This window comes from Anoplolepis gracilipes, chromosome 4 (assembly GCF_047496725.1).
Source record: "Anoplolepis gracilipes chromosome 4, ASM4749672v1, whole genome shotgun sequence".
Taxonomy (NCBI): domain Eukaryota; kingdom Metazoa; phylum Arthropoda; class Insecta; order Hymenoptera; family Formicidae; genus Anoplolepis; species Anoplolepis gracilipes.
Window position 1 is genome coordinate 3,360,256 of NC_132973.1, and position 20,180 is coordinate 3,380,435.

Here is a 20,180-nt window from a genome sequence, read left to right on the forward strand (position 1 = left end):
ACATTTAAATTGCATCTCAAGTAAATTAATATTTTTTCTTACTTGACTTGCTAAATAAACCTTATTACTCTTGTAGCATATAAATATTAAGAATATGTTTTTTATATTTAAAGTAAAAGCTTTATTGCATCTTTTTTGTGATAGAAACTGTGCGTGATTCGTGCCAAACTTTATATCGAGAATGAATCAGCAAATATTCTACAAATCTAACGGCTAGTTTTCCGCGAGAGCCTAATGAGTAATGAGCTCCATCCGTGAAGAGAGGCTGATTTTCTCTCATCAATTACTTCCTCGTGCGGCTCATCGGAACGGGGCGCGTGTATTCTTATCCCCTCCCCTTCCCCTCCCCTTCCCCGTGATGCGGATAAAAGCAACGAAAAGAGAGGTATCCGGGTGAGGAGAGAAGACTGAGAGCCGAGAGAGTCTGGCTGCCGGGCTGGATTACTAATCATTTCCCGGGTCCGAGAAACCTCGCTAATTGATTAAAGTCACGATCCTGACCCTGCCGTAATATCGGCAATCTCTCGTTGGCCTATACTGGCCAAGACAGAGCGAGAGAGAACAAGATAAATAAAAACGAAGAGAGAGAGAGAGAGAGAGAGAGAGAGAGAGTATTCTTCGTGGACGTCTCGTGCGCATTTTTCCTCCCTTGATTCTTCCTTCTTCGATCCCTCCCCGTGAATGTACATGTGCACCTCTTTTCCCCTCTCGTTGTTCCTCCCTCTTCCACCCCGCTATTTTGGCTCACTTCGTCGTTGCTCGTCGTCTTCCCATTGTTGTTCCACCCCGGCAAGGGAAACAATGTCTAATTTCAGTTAATGCGGCCATAATGGCCCCATCGTCGTTGCATCGGGCCGCGGAACTTCGACGCCGGGAGAGAGAGATAAGTGAAATCCGCGCCGGGGCACAGCACATTGCGAACGTCTGTGTGTACATGCTCATGTATATCTATACATGTTCACACATGCGGCCACGACCGGAGAGCTGGATTATTGGCTGGCTGTCTTCGAGGATTTCATAACTGGCGGAGATCCCCGTGCGCGGTTGCGAATGTGTACGATTATCTGTGAGCAGAGGGAAGGGAAAGAGGCAGGGCAATGGTCGATTGGCTCTTGATCGAGCGATCGCTCGACCGGATCGATCCATCGATCCATCGATCGTAATATCGATCGCGCGCGGTGGATAAATTGATAATCCCTCCTGATTCTTCGGCTGATCCCGAACGCGGATGCGTCGAGGGAAATTCTTGAGAAAAATCTTGCTGCTTGAAGGCTTCCTGAGAGAATTAAACCGTGCTTAATTGGAGGAAAATGCACAAAATAATAGTGCGTAGGATTAGGAAATTATCAGAAAGTCGCGTAACCGGTAAATGGTCAAAAAGAAAGCGAAATGAGCTAACATAGACAGAAAGAGACAAGTCGGAGCAAATGATTGGCGTGAAACACGTGCGAATAAAGAACGTGAGAACGGGAAAAGAAAAGAGAAGAAGACCGATGGAGTGTTGCAGAGAAGAAAAAGCGGAAAGGCAGGGAGATAGAGAGAGGCAGAACAAAGTGGAGATGAAGGGGAAGAGAAAGAGAGAGAGAGAGAGAGAGAATTCGATACATTTCTGTTGTGCAACGACGCCCGCGTAATTATAACGGGCGTGTGGGACGGTCGTTTGATAATGACTTTCTGAATGCAGGTCTCCGACGATGAAATTAGGGTTATTTGCCTCTCGAGTTCTCTCCACGTCTCTTCACTCGGCTCCCACCACCATCACCTTCCTCGTCGCCGTCGTGCGTCCTGTCTCCTTTTGTTACGGCATTAACGAACGTTCGACGATACGTATCTACGTGCCCATCGTCCACGTGAGAATTCACGAAACTCCAGGAATGTATATTCATGCTTGTTATGAAAAAAATGTCGTAATGACACGGCGAGTGAACTCGTTTATGAGAACAAAGAGTAATGTATCGGAATCGTTGAAATAATCCCGCGACCCATCAGTGAAATAAATAGAGATGTAATAAAAATGTTGTAACATATAATTTTTAATTTCTTTTATTTTATTAATTTCGTATCAAAATGTGGAAAAATTGGTTTTTTAATATTTTCTAAAGAAATTATTTGTATTTCCCATTGTACTTTTATGCTAATATATAATGTTCGTATATTTTAAAAATATATCAAGCAAATACAAAAAACTTCTATATTTGAAGATTTTGATATAATGTTATGACAAGAAAGCATCTTCAGAAAAATTAAAATATTATATAAAGTTAGTAGACTATTTATCCTTTACAAAGTTACCTAGCTCTTGTTTTATTTTACTACTTATAAAATTGAATCTATATCATTAAAAATGTTTATGATCACAAAAGGAAACTGAAATATCGAACCTATATTTTTTAATGTGTTTTTAAAGTGTTCCGATTCTTTCGACATAATCACGTGGAATGAAAATACATCCGTGCGTAAATAGGTTAATTACTTCAGCACGCGCATAAATTACATTGAGCTGGTCATTTTGGCGCAGAAAATATATTGAGCACTGTTATTTTTCTTTTTTCTTTCTTTTTCTCTTTAAGGAAAAAATATCGAAGCAGGCGCGAACTAACGGCCGTGGGTTGTAAAATACACAGTACAGATTTATTGCGAGAATATGGGAGAAACGTGCGCGCCGGCGAATGAATACGTTCCTAAGTTCCTCGTTTTAACGAGCGTATTAAGTACGTAACGGGGCCTTCTAGTCGCGGGTTGCTATCGGTGTATCGCGATGGGTACACTCGATAGTTACGCGACCAACTAAAGAGCGCCCAACATGATACAGCTAATCTCCAATTCCGTACTCGCAAACTGAAAAAAATCGACTAATCAGATGTTTTTTTTTTTTTTTCATTGTAATAAAGACGAATTCGAGAAACTCGTTATCAAAGGAGTTTGAAAAAATCGTTATCAAAAGGTATTGTACGTGTAAGATAAATTAAATATATAGAGTAATTTAAATACATGAAAAAACACACACTGAGATTAACATCTTGAAAAGAAAAAAAAAAAAAAACTAGAATGAAAAGATCGACGTCAGCTAACCGCGTACGATGGTTATGCGATAAGAGAAATTCTTAAAAATATATTAAAAAACTTACATGCTGCTTAAGAATTTTTACGAGTTTCGTATCTTACTATTATCTGTAGTTGTCTCATAATTTGTGCATATTTATTTTAGGTTTCTGAATTTTTAATTATTGAGCATGTTTCTGTAAACTTATATTTTTATGCCTCCAAAAATGTACTTTAATTAATCATACATTTTTTTTTAACAAAAATATATAAATCGACACTTCTTGTAAATTATATAGAATATCAAACTTTACAGATTGAACTCATCAATATTGTTTAAAAAGTTTGTTTCATCCGAAAGATACGGATAATAGATTCAGCCGAGGTCTAACAAATTACAAATAATCATTCTAGCGTTAATAAAGATCTGCAATGTGAGTTTTCTACGCGTCTTTTTCAACTCGCTCACTTGGTTCACTCTCGCCTTTAAAATAAATTGCACTTTCGCGGGACGATAACTCACGCATCGTCGCGCGTTCATACACGCGGCCATAGTCACCACACCATCATCATCATCATCATTATTATCATTCTCGAATAGAAAAGGAGGACGGGGGAAAAGCGCCAGAGTCCCGAAGTAAACGCACCATCCCGAGCGCTCGCAATTAAGGGTTAATTAAATTGAGCGGCTTCCTAGATTTCTGTAATCATCGCGGACAGTATCTACGGGGTAATCTTCAGCGCATCCTGTCTGCCTCGAGGGCCCCACGGAAGGAAGGGGCCCCCGAGGTAAGGTCATGCACCCCGCTGACCTCGGACCATCGTCTCTCCCTCCCTCTAGTCCTCCTTTCCCCTTTCCATCCCTCCTCTCGCCGTTCTTCCACCTTCTCCTCTCCTCCTCGTTGCTTCTCTCCTCTCGCTCCTTCAGTTTTCCCCTTCGTCCACCTCTCGCCTTCTCTACCTTCTCCCGTTGCGCTGCCGTTGTTGCTGTTGCTGCTCCTGCTGCTGCTCGCGGTACAGGGCAACCCCCCCTTGCGCCCTCATCACCCTCTTTCCCGCGACCCACCGCCCTTCGTACACTCTCCTTCTCCTTTTCTTCCGCCTCTTCTTCTTCCTCTGCTTCCTCCACTCTCCCCTCTCTCCTTTTCTGTTCTTTTTTTATCTCTCTTTCCTTCCCGTCTTCCGTGCATATATAGAAACCAGGTGAGTGTATACAAAGTTACGTGCCCCGCGCTCGAATTATTATCAAAGACCGGGGCATCATCGCAGATAATGGGCGGATGTCGCTGTGACAGGGCAGAAAACGCGACGTCTTCTCTGCACTTCTCGTGTCTACGTTCCTGTGGGAAAAACTGCACCGCCAGCCGCCGTCTCTCGTGCGAATAATCGTGCGCGAGTTTCCCTTTCGCGAAGTGCTTCTCTTTCGTTCATAATATTAGAGAATATGCAGCGCGTCTGGGAAGTTGTGCGCTTTTTTCGCGAGCAAAGGAACCCTAACTAAAATGAGGGACAATCGTTTCCGGTTTCAAAATCTCAGTACATAATAGTTAGTAATGCGTGTGGAAGACATCAACGAGAGAGAAAATTTAAGAATTTTATAATTAAATTAATTTTAAAATATAGATTTAACATTATAATTAAATAAATTTTAAGATAAAACATAGAAATCTTGGAGGATTTTATGTATTCACCTTAATTTAATAAAAGTTTTTTTTTTCCTTTTTTTCTTTCCTCTTTTTTTTCAGTAGGGTTTTTAAATTGTCAAATATAAATTCGGTTAAAAAGTCACATTTTTTTAGGCTACGATGAAAGAAAAATCTGCGGCAGCAGATTATGTATGATTATGTATTATTGTAATACAATAAAATTAAATTTCAAGCGATAGCATTCTTTCAGGTAATATTTTCTATAAATAATAGTTTATCTTCATTATTATTAATTTTTTTCGATTTGCTGTTGTAACATCTAAAATCTAAAAGACGCGGATTAATGCCTTTTTGATTGATTCGCCATAGTTTGAGAGTTCGACTTTATTTGCTCGCTACATCTCCCCATTTTCCTTCTCAACACGCAGAATCGCCGATATCCTTCCTATCCGTGTTTCTCATCGATGGCCGTGTAAAATCGACGCGTGCGGCCGATACGCGTAAAAATGCGTGATTTACCGGGTTTACGATCGCGGCGCGAATACCCTTCGGGGTAGACAGACGGCCAGGATGGACGACCAAGTCGTCTCGGACGGAAGTAGGTATACACCTGGGCAAACCTGAGTGAAAGAGAGAAAGAGAGAAAGAGAAAAAGAGCCGATGACCAGAGCACGCTCTCCTCTCCTCCTCGTACGCGCGGCGGAACAAGGTTAGATGTTATCGCGCGCGGTGCGAGTAGCCAAGTTCAAGCGCTGTGGAACGTGGAATCACGGGCGGGGATAAGGCGTGGGAACCTTTCCGGCCTTTTCACGGGTTGCAATTAAAAGTTCCTGCCGCGACTGAGCGCGCCGAAAGCGGGTTCGGCACGCTTCGGGATACTAATGTCCTTTAGACGGTGTCGAAACGATTTTTTTTTTATAAGATACGGATAGTTTGAAGACTTAATCTCACGAAGAAATCCAAACCATATAATTAACAGTAGATGGTATAATTTTAAACTTAACTTAAGTTAACGCCGTAAACTTTAGCAAAAAAAAAAAAAAAAAAAAAAAAAAAGCGCAATTTGTCTTTGCTTTCTTACAAGTATATATAAATCTCTGCAAAAATAATTCTGTGTATATATAAATTAAAACGAACATACGTGTATAATAAATTACAATAATTAAAAGTTTCTATTGCGTCATACTCTATATAACGCCTTCAGTTATCGTATATTATATCGTATATTACTAAGTATAATGTACGCAATGCCATAAATCTCGCAGCTCGATCGGGATAACACGTGATATCAATCACGATAGCTCGATTTACAGGCCGTGTGACGGAGAGTTTAACGGGTGATCATAGCGAGTCGCATGGCGTGAAAAACGCGTATCATGGGATCGATAGTTCGTCGGAGATGTTTCCGTAGATATAGCGATCAAACAAGTGGCTCCTTAAACGATAGTCGTAAAGAGCATCGTTTTCTTCGAACAAACTACAAAATAAAATTGAATTTAGTGTTACGCCTTTTATTTCGAATCGAATTACGAGACGCGTGCTTCTTTTCAAAAAAATAGTGCAGCGAACAAACGGAGACGTTTTCATCATTGTATTTCGTAATAGACGCGTATTTTTTGTAATAGTTTACATCTCCATTCGAAGTTTGTTCTATGCATTAAAGAAATATCGTCTTATCGCGATGCCTTTTTGATCCCTTTTATTACAAAAAGAAAAAAAATATGGATAGAACAAGTAAACAAAGCCCAGGAAAGACATTTTAAGTGTTAAATTTATAATGCAATAATATACATATTTCAAGATATTTCATCAAGATTTTTTTTCAATGAGAAGTATGAGAAAAATTTGTAGATCAATCATTTTACAAAAAATTAAATTAATTATAAAATTATATGTATATTAAAATGTAAAACAAGAATTAAATAATAAGTTGCTCAAAGCATAGGTATTATAATAAAAAATTTATCTGACAAAGGTTTTCTTACTAATTTCTATGAAATTTTTCTAGAGCTTGACACTTGTAACTTTTTTCTCAAGAAAATTTGAAACTACAACGCTATCAAAATGTTCCGGCGGTCTCGATATGATCACCAGTTGAGATCTATCGCTAATAAATTCATAAAAAGGGTTCAGTACAGTGCATACCTTCCCGGCGCATGCCCATCTTCAGGCACTTTTTCAAGCGGCAATACTGGCACTGGTTCCTATGATGTTGGTCGATGGGACAGTTTCGGTTCCCTCGACACGAGTACGTTAGATTCCGCCTGACGCTCCTTTTGAAGAAACTCTTGCATCCTGAAAAAAATGAGGTATATTAAATTGAAATCAAGAAATTAAATTTTGTTTGTATATATTTAAAAAATATATTAATATCAATTTTTGCGAATATGTATTTAGTTTTTCAATTTGGTCTCTTACAGTTTTGTAAATTTATTAAATAACATTAAATAAAAAAATGTTTTTTATTTCATGTAAAATAGAACATTTTTTAGCATTTTGTAAGGATGACACGGCATAACTTAATCTTGTTGACATCCAACCATACAAATGTACGCTTTCCGTTGTAAATTAAGCAGTCAAATTTCAAAACTTTAATTTAAATTTTAAAACTTCAATAAAACTTTCTCCATTAGTATCATGTACGATATTAAACGTCTTGTATTAACATACAAATGTTAAATTTTTTAAATAAAAATAGCAACCGCATCATCGTGACACAATAAGAGATTACTTTTCTACCAACATTCATATTAATTTACAATACTCACGATGTAATCGCGGAAGTTAGTACAATCGACAATCGATAAGGCATAAGCGATTAGCTATCACGTGCTGAAATCAAGAATCTATCTAAATGCAGATGGTATGCAGATTCCTATTGATAGAGCGTGTATGAGCAGCCATAAACGTGACGGTACCAGAGTGCTTATGGAATAACACGATAAGTTTCTCTTGTTATTGGATACATCTCGCGTACACACGCATATACACATAAACGTATACGCGTTGGAACGACGAAGATTGCGTAGCGCGATCAGAGAAATAAAGAGAAGGTAGCGGCGAGAAGAGGAGACTCGGATCGATGATACGTGATTACGCAAATTCTGTAACATGCACGTTGCAACGAGACCGATGCACCTTTAAGGTCAACGTAGGGAGCGCAGATCTACGTTACGGTGGATGCACGATCTGGCACAATAGCGGTCGCACACATATATGTAGATACGCGATTCTCCTTATGGGAACGAGCGGAATATCTCGAAAGTGCCGACGATCACGAAAATCCTATTAGTAGCCGTCCAGTCGAGAGAGATCGAGTATCTGGCGCTCTCTCTTCTTCGTCATCGGTGTCGACAAAGCACGGGCTTTCGCCGCATTATTCCCGTTACAGCTCCACGGAATTGATGTGACTGCTGATTTCGATTTAGAAAATCTATCCTGCGAAAGCTATTTTTATCCAGAAAAAATTCGACATTTGTTGGAAAAATTGTTTAATGTCGTTAATAAATTAACAATGATTAATTTGAATAAATAAGCAGTTAGATTGATCTAAATAAGTACATCTGAACAACTGATGATTATGGAATAATTTCTTTAAAGAATGTTCGAGAAAATTAATTTGGTCTATTTAGACAGCCAGATTAAAGTCTTTTAATTCTTTTAGCGAATGTAATATATATCCTTCTTGAACATATATTTATTCTCGATTATATTTCTTTTCAAATTTCATCTTTTTATTCGTGAAAGAATGTGACGACAAATGCATCGTAATGGTAATCATATCGAATCGATAAGTCGACCACCACCCTTTGATTGGCGCGCGAACCGTGCTTGTAGCTTCTTAATGAGTGGTTAGCTTAATTGCAAGTGGTAATGGAGTGGTGGGTAATGGGCGAAGGGAGAGAGGAGAGAGGAGATCCGATAAAGGGCCACGGGGTGATGACGTGGTGCGACACAATTCAATTTAATAAACAGCGAGTAATAATTCCACGTCGTAAAAGCACGTGGGACACGCACGTGAGCCAGACCAGCGCCGGCCGGCGTGCGCACGATACCGGGGTTAAAAGGTGATCGGGCTGCGCGCGTTGGTTTTAATTAAAACGGACCCCGCCGGATAGAACGCGCGAGCGTGCGCGCACCTGCGTGCGAGGTAACTCTAAAATCGAGTTATCTCTACAGGAAGTGCTTAAATTAACAAGTTTATCTTAATAAAAGATATAAAAATAAGATAGTGATATTCGTGAAAAACAAAATTAAAGATTTGATAGAAATCTTGTGTTAACAGCATGGGGAACGTTACGAAACGTTTCTATAGAGATATCATTTAAAAAGCTAATTATTTTCAGAATATATAAAATAAAAAGAGGCTACTATATTTTATAATTATGTAATATACATTGTTATATACTAAATTGTCTTTATTTACATATTATCTATTTCATGTCTTATTTTGTTGCTGAAAAAAATTCCGACTCTCTCTCTCTCTCTTTCTTCATCCGACCACAATATATGTATATAATCCCTGTCTCATAGTTTGACTAATGACACTGCTCTTGAATGCCAATAAGACGTTAATAATTACTACGGAGTTATTAGATATATGTATACATTTTCCTTTATCGCAATTTCACTCAAAATTATTTCAATGGATGGCGATAAAATCCGCGCGGGGTAAAATTACGGCGGACGATGCGATGTAAAGAATCGCGCGCGTTCTTCATAAGGATTACGTGTACACTTGGCGAGAGAGGCTCGGCCTTAGGTGTAGCCCGAAGTCGGCTATCACGATCGATGGCACGACGTGTACACACAGATAAGTAGTTACCGTAGCTAAGTCGGCAATTTATATCGTAACAGGACGCCCGCTGCGCACGAACTTTCGAATCGAGATAAAGAGGTGGCTTCGCTCGCGCGATCTGTAAGTCATTCGCGAGCTCACTATATTTGACGCTCTCGTTCTCTCGCGCGCAAGATTCTGAGGAGGCATCCTTTATCTCGCCGTTAAGATGGAGAACGCGATATCAATAACACAAGTGATCGCGTAAGAAAAGCGTGAATCGCGCCATGATCTGGGAATAAACTATCGATTGTCCCTTTTCATGCGTTTATCGAGATCAACTTATCACCCTTTATTACAAATTATGAATAAATCGAAATTAAACAATTTTATTAAAATCTGGACATTTCCATTAATGTTGATAAAAGACTAAAATTATTATTGCATCTAATTATCGCAATTTCAAATCCTTCTTTTTTTTTTTTTTCTACAAATGAGAAAAAATAAACTGGCCCAAGACAGATGGAAACTGAACTTATACTCGCGCTAAATCTACAAGTCCTTGTCTTTAAAACTTAAAGTCCTTGGTACTCGACGTTATCGCTGCCGTTATCCCTGTTGTTGCCGACGTCGATGTCGCCGGTATCGACAAAAAACGATGGCCAAGAAGGAGCGGGGGAAGAAAAAAGGCAGAAGGAGAGCCGGGTCGCCATAACTACAAATTGCATCGTTACACGCAAATTACGCGATTACTCTGTGCGAGCCAACCACCGGACGACCACGCAGTACATGTGAGCTCTGTGGTAGCATGAGAGAACCGAGAGAAAGAGCAAGAAACATTGAGCGAACACAACGGAGATGAAGAGAAAGAAAGGAAAGAGAGAGAGAGAGAGAGAGAGAGAGAGAGAGAGAGAGAGAGAGAGAGAGAGAGAGAGAGAGAGAGAGAGAGAGAGAGAAAGCTTTCGCAGAGCATACGCAACTACCGTTTATACTTTCAGATTGCAGCTTGCACGCTAGCCGCGAGCTCAAATTGCTTGCGTCGTTGAATTTTCATCGCTCGGACTAGTCCGTGGCCGACATGACGCGTTCCGAGTGCCAACTCTTGGAGAGTTCCAAATCCTCACTATCGCACGAGCATCGATGAAAGAACCTTAAACCATTCAGTCAGACGTATGTCATATGGTGTCTCTCTCAATTGTGGATTAAAATACCTGGACAGCTGATTGTAAAACATAAAGTGTCCTGTTTGGCTTGCTACTTAAAATGCGTGATTAAAAATACAAAATTTTAAAGATGTTTTATATGAAAATATATATTATATATTTTAGAGTAATGTTATAACATGTGTTATATACCGTAACAGCATTCATAAAGTAATACCGGCTGTACACTAATTTAACATAATTTTCTTCCTTTTCTTTAATCGCGATTTAATTCCAGATAATCGATTTTCAATAGTTATGATTTTTTTTATAAGAGAAATTTTAGGAGGATTTTTGTAAAGAAAAGGGTATTGAATTCCGATTAAAGCAGAATGTAAAGCTATCGAAATATTTGAGCGATTCCCTTAGTAAGGTCCCATTTGACGGAAGAATAAGCGGTCCCCGTTTTATATTAACGTCACCGAGACACGGAGTATTTCGCTGTTGCTTATCTCGCAAAAAAGATGCCTGGAGGGCCTCCGAAAGACTTACTGCCACCTCTAATGAGAAGTTGATTTAATTTTAATAGGTTGCGCGTTACTCATAATCGTGGCCACGATAATTACTTCGCAAAATTGACGCATCGTCCTCTTCATTGACGTGTGAATTCGTAGCGATTGATCAATTTACACTTTATCGTGATATATATCGGCAACATTATTCTCAATGTAAAAAACTGTAGACAAAATCAGTAAACTTACAAAGTATCAGGGAATATTGAGATGCAAAGAAAGCGAAAAGCTTGGATGAAAATGAAGCAACAAATCGATTTAATCGATAACACATTTGTATACAATTTAGTTATTAAGCAAATCACTTTATTTTTATATATTATAATTATATATAAAAATTTTCTTATGAGAAATATGACATTAATAAGATAATTATCTTCTTTCATTGGCCTTTGACTTTTCTTTCTTATTTATCAGCTTTTCAATTACTATTTTCAAAATTATAATTATATTCTTCTCCGAGTTAAATTAAACTGATTTCTTTTTCAAATTTTATCTATATAGATTGATAAATATTGTTCGTCAGAAAGTCAATCTAGTCGTTCTTAAGATTAGAATATAATGCAATAAAAAAATAAAAAAGGTAAAATATCACTTGAAAAAATATGCTAGACAGCTCTCAATGTTGCAGTCTCAATAAGAAGGAAGAGACTCGTATGAGAGGATCGCGAGAAAATAACTATGCTCGCGAAGAGGCGAGTAAAAAGGATTCAAGAATGTGCGCGAGAGTCAGAAAAGAGAATCTGAGAGTGGAATGTAGTGAAACACGTAGAGAGAGAGTGATGAGAGAATATTAACTCCTCTAGTTTCTTCTCATCTTCTCTTTAAATAAACGACGATATTTATTTAAACTTGTAACATTATAAGGTACATATGTAATATTTAAATTAATATAAAAATACCATAAATTTAAAAACTTAATAATCTTTTTCATTAAAAGAGGAAGAAAAAAAGGTTCTTGTATTTTTTATAAATCGTAGAAGTAATTGTTTCAATAAAATAATACGTGTTAATTTCCCTCCAATTTTGTTTTTACGATATTTTAAATATTCTGTGTCTTTTAATATTACGTATATATATCATTATTTTACTTAAGTTAATGAATATTAGATACAAAAGGTTGTTCGCACGTTAAATTTCATAAGGGTTTAATAAAACTGCAATTTCCGAAAAAGATTTCTATCTTCCTAATCACAGTCGTGCGAAGCGGACAACACTATGATTGTGGCAACAAACTACAGGTATTTCGCGCACATCTTTTTTACAACAAGCGTTTCCGCTTGTCATTATTCATACACGGTGTCGCTTAGTAATTTCAAAAACGTCGCGCGAGTCAACGTTTCGGAAAATCATTATCAACGGTCTCTTAAGCGATTTAATTAAGGATCCATCGTTTGCGGGTGATGAGTCACACGAAAATTCACGACTTTTCCTAGAAAATTGTATGGCAAGATAACGTGGAGTCATTCGCGATGAGATATGAGTCGAACAGACCGTGATACGCGATTATACCGAAGAGAATTGACTGATCGTGACTCATAATTGCATTGTCGCGATACCGTGACTTGACAAAGTACTTTGGCACTTGTAGACTTTGAACGTTGTAGATGCGATGAGTTTTAATTTGCTGATATAATGGTAAGAAAACAGTAAAAATATATTTTGTTAAAAATCCGTTGCTTCAAATCTTAAAATATAGCATGATACCTTATGTTGCCACACCTAATAAATAATTTTCTTTTACTAATATTTATATTTTTATATTTAATTAAATTCTAAAAAACTTAATAAGAAATTTTTTATTTCTTATCTTAAAATATTTTTATTTATCTTAAAAAGTTTTTAATAAAAAATATAATAATTTTTATAAAAAGAAAAGTATGCATGTAATAATATATTTCTAATTCTATATTAAGATTACAGCTCGAAAGAAGCTTACTATTAAGTCAATATTCCTATAAATTATAATAGTTGTTTCCTGTAAAAATTACTATAAACAAAAAATTGCACAAAAAGAAATTGCATTTAAATTTGCATAAAGAAGATAGAAGATATAATGCGTAGAGGTGTCATAAATATGTGCATTTACAAACATGCATCGTCTTGATGTATTTATTATTTCATAAAACCGTATGTGCTCTATTTTACTTCATATACCGGTTTCTAACGGATTATGTAACCTTATGTATTAACAGACTTGTTATCTAAAAAAGAATAAAAAAATTAAAATGAATGCGCGCAGAAATTGATTCGTTATTATTTCATACCGGGTATTATGGCAAAATAATGAGTTTTTTTCTTCATAATTGCTTTTCAACTAGACATATCCGATTAAAATTTTTTTTATAAGACACGTATCATATAATTTTAGGAGAAAAATTGTTATGTTTGATTAAACTTTAAGCAAACGGAAATAATGATCAAACGAATCGTCATCGTTGATCGATTGGATAAAGATTCCCTGTTCCACTTCGTTTCTCGATTGCCTTTTGTACGGGATAAGGCGCTAATCGCGTCGATACGAAAGCGTAACTCGAGATCGATCGCGAGTGATCTTCGTTGGCGATGCTCGCGACGAGATGTGAGTCACGACGTTCGGTACGAGCGACTTTGTGGCGAATAATGACAGTAATTATAATAATAAGACCGACAAGAAGATATGCAAGAGATGGTATTAAGGCCAAGGGATAACGATTGCGGACCACGCTCTTCTACATTATAACTGCTACATCACGAGCTTCCCTTCATTACGATCTCGTTTCGCATGCTATATTCTTAATTATTTGTCCTTGGAAAATAGAAGGTGATAGAGCGAATTACCGAATGTTAACACTAAAGTTAAAAAAGCATTATTAAGTATGTAACATTATTAAGTATGTGTAAAAAATATATACATATATTTTTTTATCATTTCTAGTGATTTACTCTATTTTTAGATTTAATTAAAAGTTCTTAAAATATTTCACACTTAATGATTTTTTAACTCTATAAATATATATATATATATTTATGTTACATAAAAGTTATATCTTTTCGAAATAAAAAAGAGTACATGATACAAATTATAATTTGTAATTATAATGTAGTGTAATAAATATCGAATTATTTATTGAACGTCTTATTTAATGAGAGAAGCTTAAATGCTTTTTCTTTTCTCCTCTATTATTACTGGTTCAAGCATTCAAAAATATACAATCTTAATTCAAGTGTTAATGTTTAAAAGATATGACGAAATTAATATTTATATATAACCGAAAAATAGAGAAAAAGAATGCTGAATTATTCAACGACATTTCTGAATTAATTATTCATTAAGATGCATCATTCTCGAATTTATTTCAAATTCTGTGAATCTTTCACGATACTCTACTCAAATTTTTTAACAGCGAGAGCGAATGGAGATCGATGGAAGTCATTACGTAGGAAAAGAGTTGGCGCGATTCGGTCAGTAACATTTCGACTCGGTCGCGTAAAATTAACGACATTGTTATAATTAATTAGCCCGGCCGGCGGCGGTGTGCAAGCGCGTGGGGTTCGTTAGCGGGATAATTGGTCACAGAGGATGCGTCCAGGTAAGTCGCGCCTTGGTAATTCTATGCCCGGCGCGTACACACGTACGCACGCGGTGCCGTGTCCGACGTCCTGGCGATGTAAGACCTTGCGCTGTCTAAGAGCGTGCGCGGTGCATGCTCTTAGAAACAGACCGGAGCCTATCCAATATACGGCACATTGCATCGTCGCCGAGCAAAAGGAAATAAAACTTATCGTTCTCTTTTTTTTCCATAAACTTATTTTCCAAAATTAAAAAAAATATATATATAATATCTCTTTAATCATATAAAATAAATAAATATTATATACGCGTAATAATAAACTTTATAAAATTTTTAATAATTCTATTATGTTATTATAACGCTTTTATATACACTCGCAATTTGTGTTTACAAATATACTTTTATTTATAAAATAAGATTTTCATTCTTCTCGTCATCAAATTTAATTTTCACTCAACTTCTAATTGAGAAAAAAATCTCTCGCTTTTAATGTTTAAAAAAAAATTCTATCTCTTCCTCTCTTTCTTTTTCAGAGAGATGGCAATGTAGAGATAAAAAGTTTAATTCGTCGAACAGCCACAAATATAATATTTATTCGCGTTCCTCTGTTGCCGCTTTTACCTATGCCCTACATCCTCGAGATCGTAACGATCGAAAATACATGTCGAGATGCTCTTCTAGGAAGATGAAACGTTGTTCCACGATATCGAGCAGCGCGCGTAGTTACCGATTAGAAAGTCCCTCCAACTCTCGTGATACGCTGTCGGTGTAAAATGGTGTTTAGCGGACGTCTTAGCGAGATCAAACGGCACGTCGCGCCGTGATTCAGGCCTTGTGTTCCAGAACGTTACCTCGATCGCAGAGCGAGTATCATATCGGTCCGTTTCACCATACGTAACGCCCCATAGCCGAGATAATCGTACTATGTGCGACGTGTTTTTATTTACAATTTGTATGATTGTAAAGTATATCTCTCTAAGTATAACTGTCTAGATGTCAAAATGATCTGTATATATTTCTTCTAATTTTTTGTACGTTTTGATAATTGCTAATAATTATATAGATAATCTCAATAAATGTATAATTGCTAATTTGGAAAAAGAAAACGGATTAAATTTTTAAATACTTTGTAAAGTTTATTTTAAATATTTGCCTGCTTTCTATAGTTATATCCAAATGACTTTTATATAAAAAATTTTTACGCTAATCTTATCAATCATCATTTCAAATGTAACGATATAAAGGTAGGTAAAATAAAGTCTTGTTAAATAATTGTCATTTTTTATTTTACAATTACATCTGGTTTTCTTGGAAGCTGTTCTATTTCTTTATCTTTCATAATATAATTTCAAGTATACGGAAATCATCAATGATGATCAATTGCAACAGACCAAAGGTCATTGCGAAGATACTCATCATTTATTTCCGCGAAAGACTCACCGCGGAAACGCGACGCACGCTCCCCAGGTAGAAACGAGATTAATAAAGATTAGCAAAGTCGGAATAATATAGTATGATCTCGTTAGAACGATTAGCCCACGGGGTCTTTCGAGACGTCTTTCTGGCTTCTTCCTTCCGCGCGTCGTTCGAGACATAAGTCCGTAGTAAGTCCGCGTAAGTAAGCGTAGACTCGCTTAAGGCGCAAAAGAGCGAGAGACCCTGAAGAAGAGAGGAAGCCCCTCGCGGTTGTATCTCAGACCGCGCAACCGGAATCAAATTTCCACCCTGAAGAGAACAACGAGACTTCCTGGCGTATTTACAAATGCCGAATTCAAGAAAGGAGGGGAGATTAAGATAAATTTTCCTTAATACTTTATTATGTATATGTGTATCATGTAAAAATAAGACGTCACATTTTACGAATCGTAGCAATGGAGAGAAAAAACTTATATTATTTTATATATTTATTACTAATTCGTAATAAAATAAAATAGTATATTTGGGAATGGAAAATTTTGGTATTTTTACATATGTATATTTTTTTTCATAAAATTATAATAAAATATTTGCGAGAATCCTACTTTATACAAGAAATTAAAGAATGCAAAAGAAGCTACTTTTTTTGTTTTCACTTAAAGTAAAATTCGGCAATCACAAAAGTAGTTTTATTTAAATAAAATTGAATAAAAACTGTAGAATATGGTGTTTTGTAAAGTATAAAATATAGTATATAGTGTATTATGTATAATAGACAAAGAAAAAATAAAATTACTCAAATTTTTTTCCGATACATTTTGAAACTATATTCATCTGACTTTACTGTCTATTCGTAACATCGAGTCGCGAGATTCGCGGTAGATTTCCACGAGACAATTATTTTTAATCGTTTCTGGAAACGCATTCTTGCTCATTTTATTCCACATTCGTTATATTCGTCATTGTTCGTATAATTATGCCGAAACACAGATTGGCTCTGTAATTCGCTAGCGCGCAAGAATGGACAAAGGTTTATTCGAATGTGAGTAAAGAAGAAAAAAGCTGAAACAGCGCATAATATGCTTTCTACGATTGCTGTGCTCTTGGAAGTGTAACATGACTTGTATACAGTGGACTTTACGACAAATAATATCCCTGTCTTAAATATCAGTTTACCCACGCCGCATATAATTACTATAATTAAAGGCACATGGACATTCTTAAGTAATATTCGCGTCGATCATGTATGTCCACAATTTGCTTGGCGCGTCTTGACGTATTGTCCGAAATACAAATGATTCCACATCAGAGTGTGAAAATATACATCAGAGTATGAAAAAATAACTAGCTTTGATATATCAATATTTTATAATTAATTTTATATTAATTTTTTGTATTTTTAATTATATAAATGTAATTAATTTTAATCTAAAAAAAATATAAAGCTAAAACAGAATGATAAACGAAGAATGAATTATAAAAAAAACGTTTTTATCTTCATTTTTTTATATATGTTAAATTATATATATAGTTTTATAATGCAATTAAAAAATGTAAATATATCACACGTACGTAAATATGTTGCATTGATAGCGCGCGTTAAATTATTATAAAATAAAACTATTATAATTTCTTCTTCCCTGCTTCCCCGCTTGACAAGCAAATAAGATAATGTTATATTCAATTAGACGATAATTTAATTAATAGTGAAAAAACATGATTATAAAAAACAATCAAATATCAGTTGTTTATTTTAATTGCCACTTCTACCGCGACCGCATGATTTGCGTTCACACTAACATTCCCCCTCGACGTCCTGATTCCCGCTTTCTTTCCTTGAGAATAAATAATAATAAATATAATCGGCTGTATCCTCTGGGAACGAACAACACTGAAGATTCCCCTGGTTTTTACGGGGTACAAGGACGAACGTGCTCAAGGTCGCAAGACCGATGTATCGCGGCTGAAAAATACTCAATCGCATCCACTTTCAAAATCGCGAAAATACAGAAACATGCAGGTGTGCCGAAAGTCGATGTTCTCGAAAATAAAAGGGTGGTTTGTGGCTTGGAGATAATGACAGGGTGCAGCGTGGGCAGCGTGTGAAACGATGCTTCGTGTTGCCGTCACGTGGAAGGAGAACATACAGATTGGACCCGCGCTCATTTTAAATGCATTCGTTCATTCAGAAGATTTTATGTGATTTTCCTTTATCAATATTTATGATGTAGTTTAATTATGTGGGAGGAGCTAAATTAATGTGGAGTTAAAAAGATGCCTTCCGCAACCTGATATTATATATAAAATAATCGTTTGTATCGCACGTATTATATTTTTTTTTAAATATCAGTGTATTAAAAAATCTAATTTTATATAAGGTTATTTTATATAAATTTTATGTATGGTTATTAATTTATATAAAATTATTAATTTTATACACGGCAAAAATTATATAAACTTATATAAAATATAATTTAAAAAGTTGTATAACTATATCAAAATTTTATATATATATATATATATATATATATATATATATATATATATATATATAAATAAATACTTTGATAATTGTACATCCTCAGAAGAACAAGAATTTATCAGAAGTAATAATCGGTGCCTCTGATCTACGAATCGTCGGTTCAGTTAATTAGATTCAATATCCATATCAAGTATGATCGATCGAACGCATTCCAGAGGATCTCAAGATTGATCTAACATCGATCCAATCTCTTCCAAGGTCGCCTCGAACGGCCGTTAATCCTCGAAAGAAATAGCGTTTGAACCATCTGGTTCGCCACGGTCAAGTACCTATCATCATTCTTTAATATGCGATCATCCTAATTTCAAGGTCGGCGATCAATAGGATCCGAGGGTTGAACTCATATTCGCGGAAACGCAGGGTCGAATACCCGAACGACTATTGCGCAATAACCAAAGACAGGGAATCTTGTACGAGTCGTGCTACTTGGAATGGGAGGTTCCCGGGTTCCTGTAATCGGCAGATTAATGTTCACCTCTCTCTCTCTCCCTGTTCGTCTAGAACGCCTAATCTCAAGCGATAGTCGAGGATCTGTCTGAAGGGGGCATCGCGTATCGTTCGGATTGTTCGGGATCGCCGATGAACGGACAGTTTGATTTACGGCAGGTATATATACTTGGGGCTCTCTCTTGGCGCGCGATCCGAGTGTCTGGTATTTTACGAGAACGCTTCTCCGGAACTAAAGACCGGTAAGACCCTCCAAAATCTGACGCACGCGTTTCGAACAAGTCGAACTGGTCGCAAAGCGTTAACGCCTCCGGTCGCGTCCGGGGCGTTGTTTCGGGCCGGCAAGATAATACCCGACGGGACATTTAACGCGGCCGAAGGTGCTGGCGAAGGGTTCGGCATTCATCGACGGTCAGTTGACCGACGACCAGTTTTTCCGACCGCGAGGACAACGCCCGGGGTCTTTCCCAGGGTCTTGCCGGTATGCATGCTCGTCCACGTGACCCCTCCAAGGAAGCCTCCTTGAAACACGTGGAGGAAAAAGATTGGATCAAAGGACACGCGAGTGAAAGAGAAAGAGATCGATAATCGTCAATCGAGGACGAGGATGGGAACAGAAAGGGAAAGATGCAAAAGGAAGATCGCCGACGCGAAGGGGACGCGAAGGGGACGCGAAAGGGTATCCGGTTTTGGAATCGGGCCGTTGCATCCCGGACCAGACCGGACCAGACGACGGTCCTCGCGGGATCATTAATCAAAATATTTACGCGCAGGGACGTGCGAGTATTCGGAGAGTCGTCCCGACACTCCGTCTTATCGATTATCCGATGTCACGTCTTGTATGTATTTTCGGCATTCAAAGGGTTCCATACGGGTGCCCGTTAGTCTTGCACGCAGGGACGTTGAGAAAAAGAGGGGTAGGGGAAGGGAAAGAAGGAAAGCAAAAGAAAGGCCACCTTGTCAAACGACGATCTCGACGCCGGGAGATCACATCACGATCATCTAGTAATTTATATACCTCACAGCGCGTGTAAACGTGCGT

General features: G+C 37.1%; 1 protein-coding gene across 5 annotated transcripts in view; it reads right to left on the bottom strand.

The window, feature by feature from the left end:
* Svp (steroid receptor seven-up, isoforms B/C) overlaps positions 1-20,180 on the bottom strand; it is a 278,507-nt gene that overhangs the window by 85,098 nt on the left and 173,229 nt on the right. For 4 of the 5 annotated variants that reach the window (XM_072891408.1, XM_072891409.1, XM_072891410.1 and 1 more), the window contains one exon: positions 6,825-6,983. In XM_072891408.1, the coding sequence (XP_072747509.1) occupies positions 6,825-6,852 (28 nt within the window). In that variant the 5' untranslated portion in view covers positions 6,853-6,983. The remainder of the gene's footprint in view (positions 1-6,824; positions 6,984-20,180) is intronic. The other variant, XM_072891407.1, reaches the window with a different exon arrangement.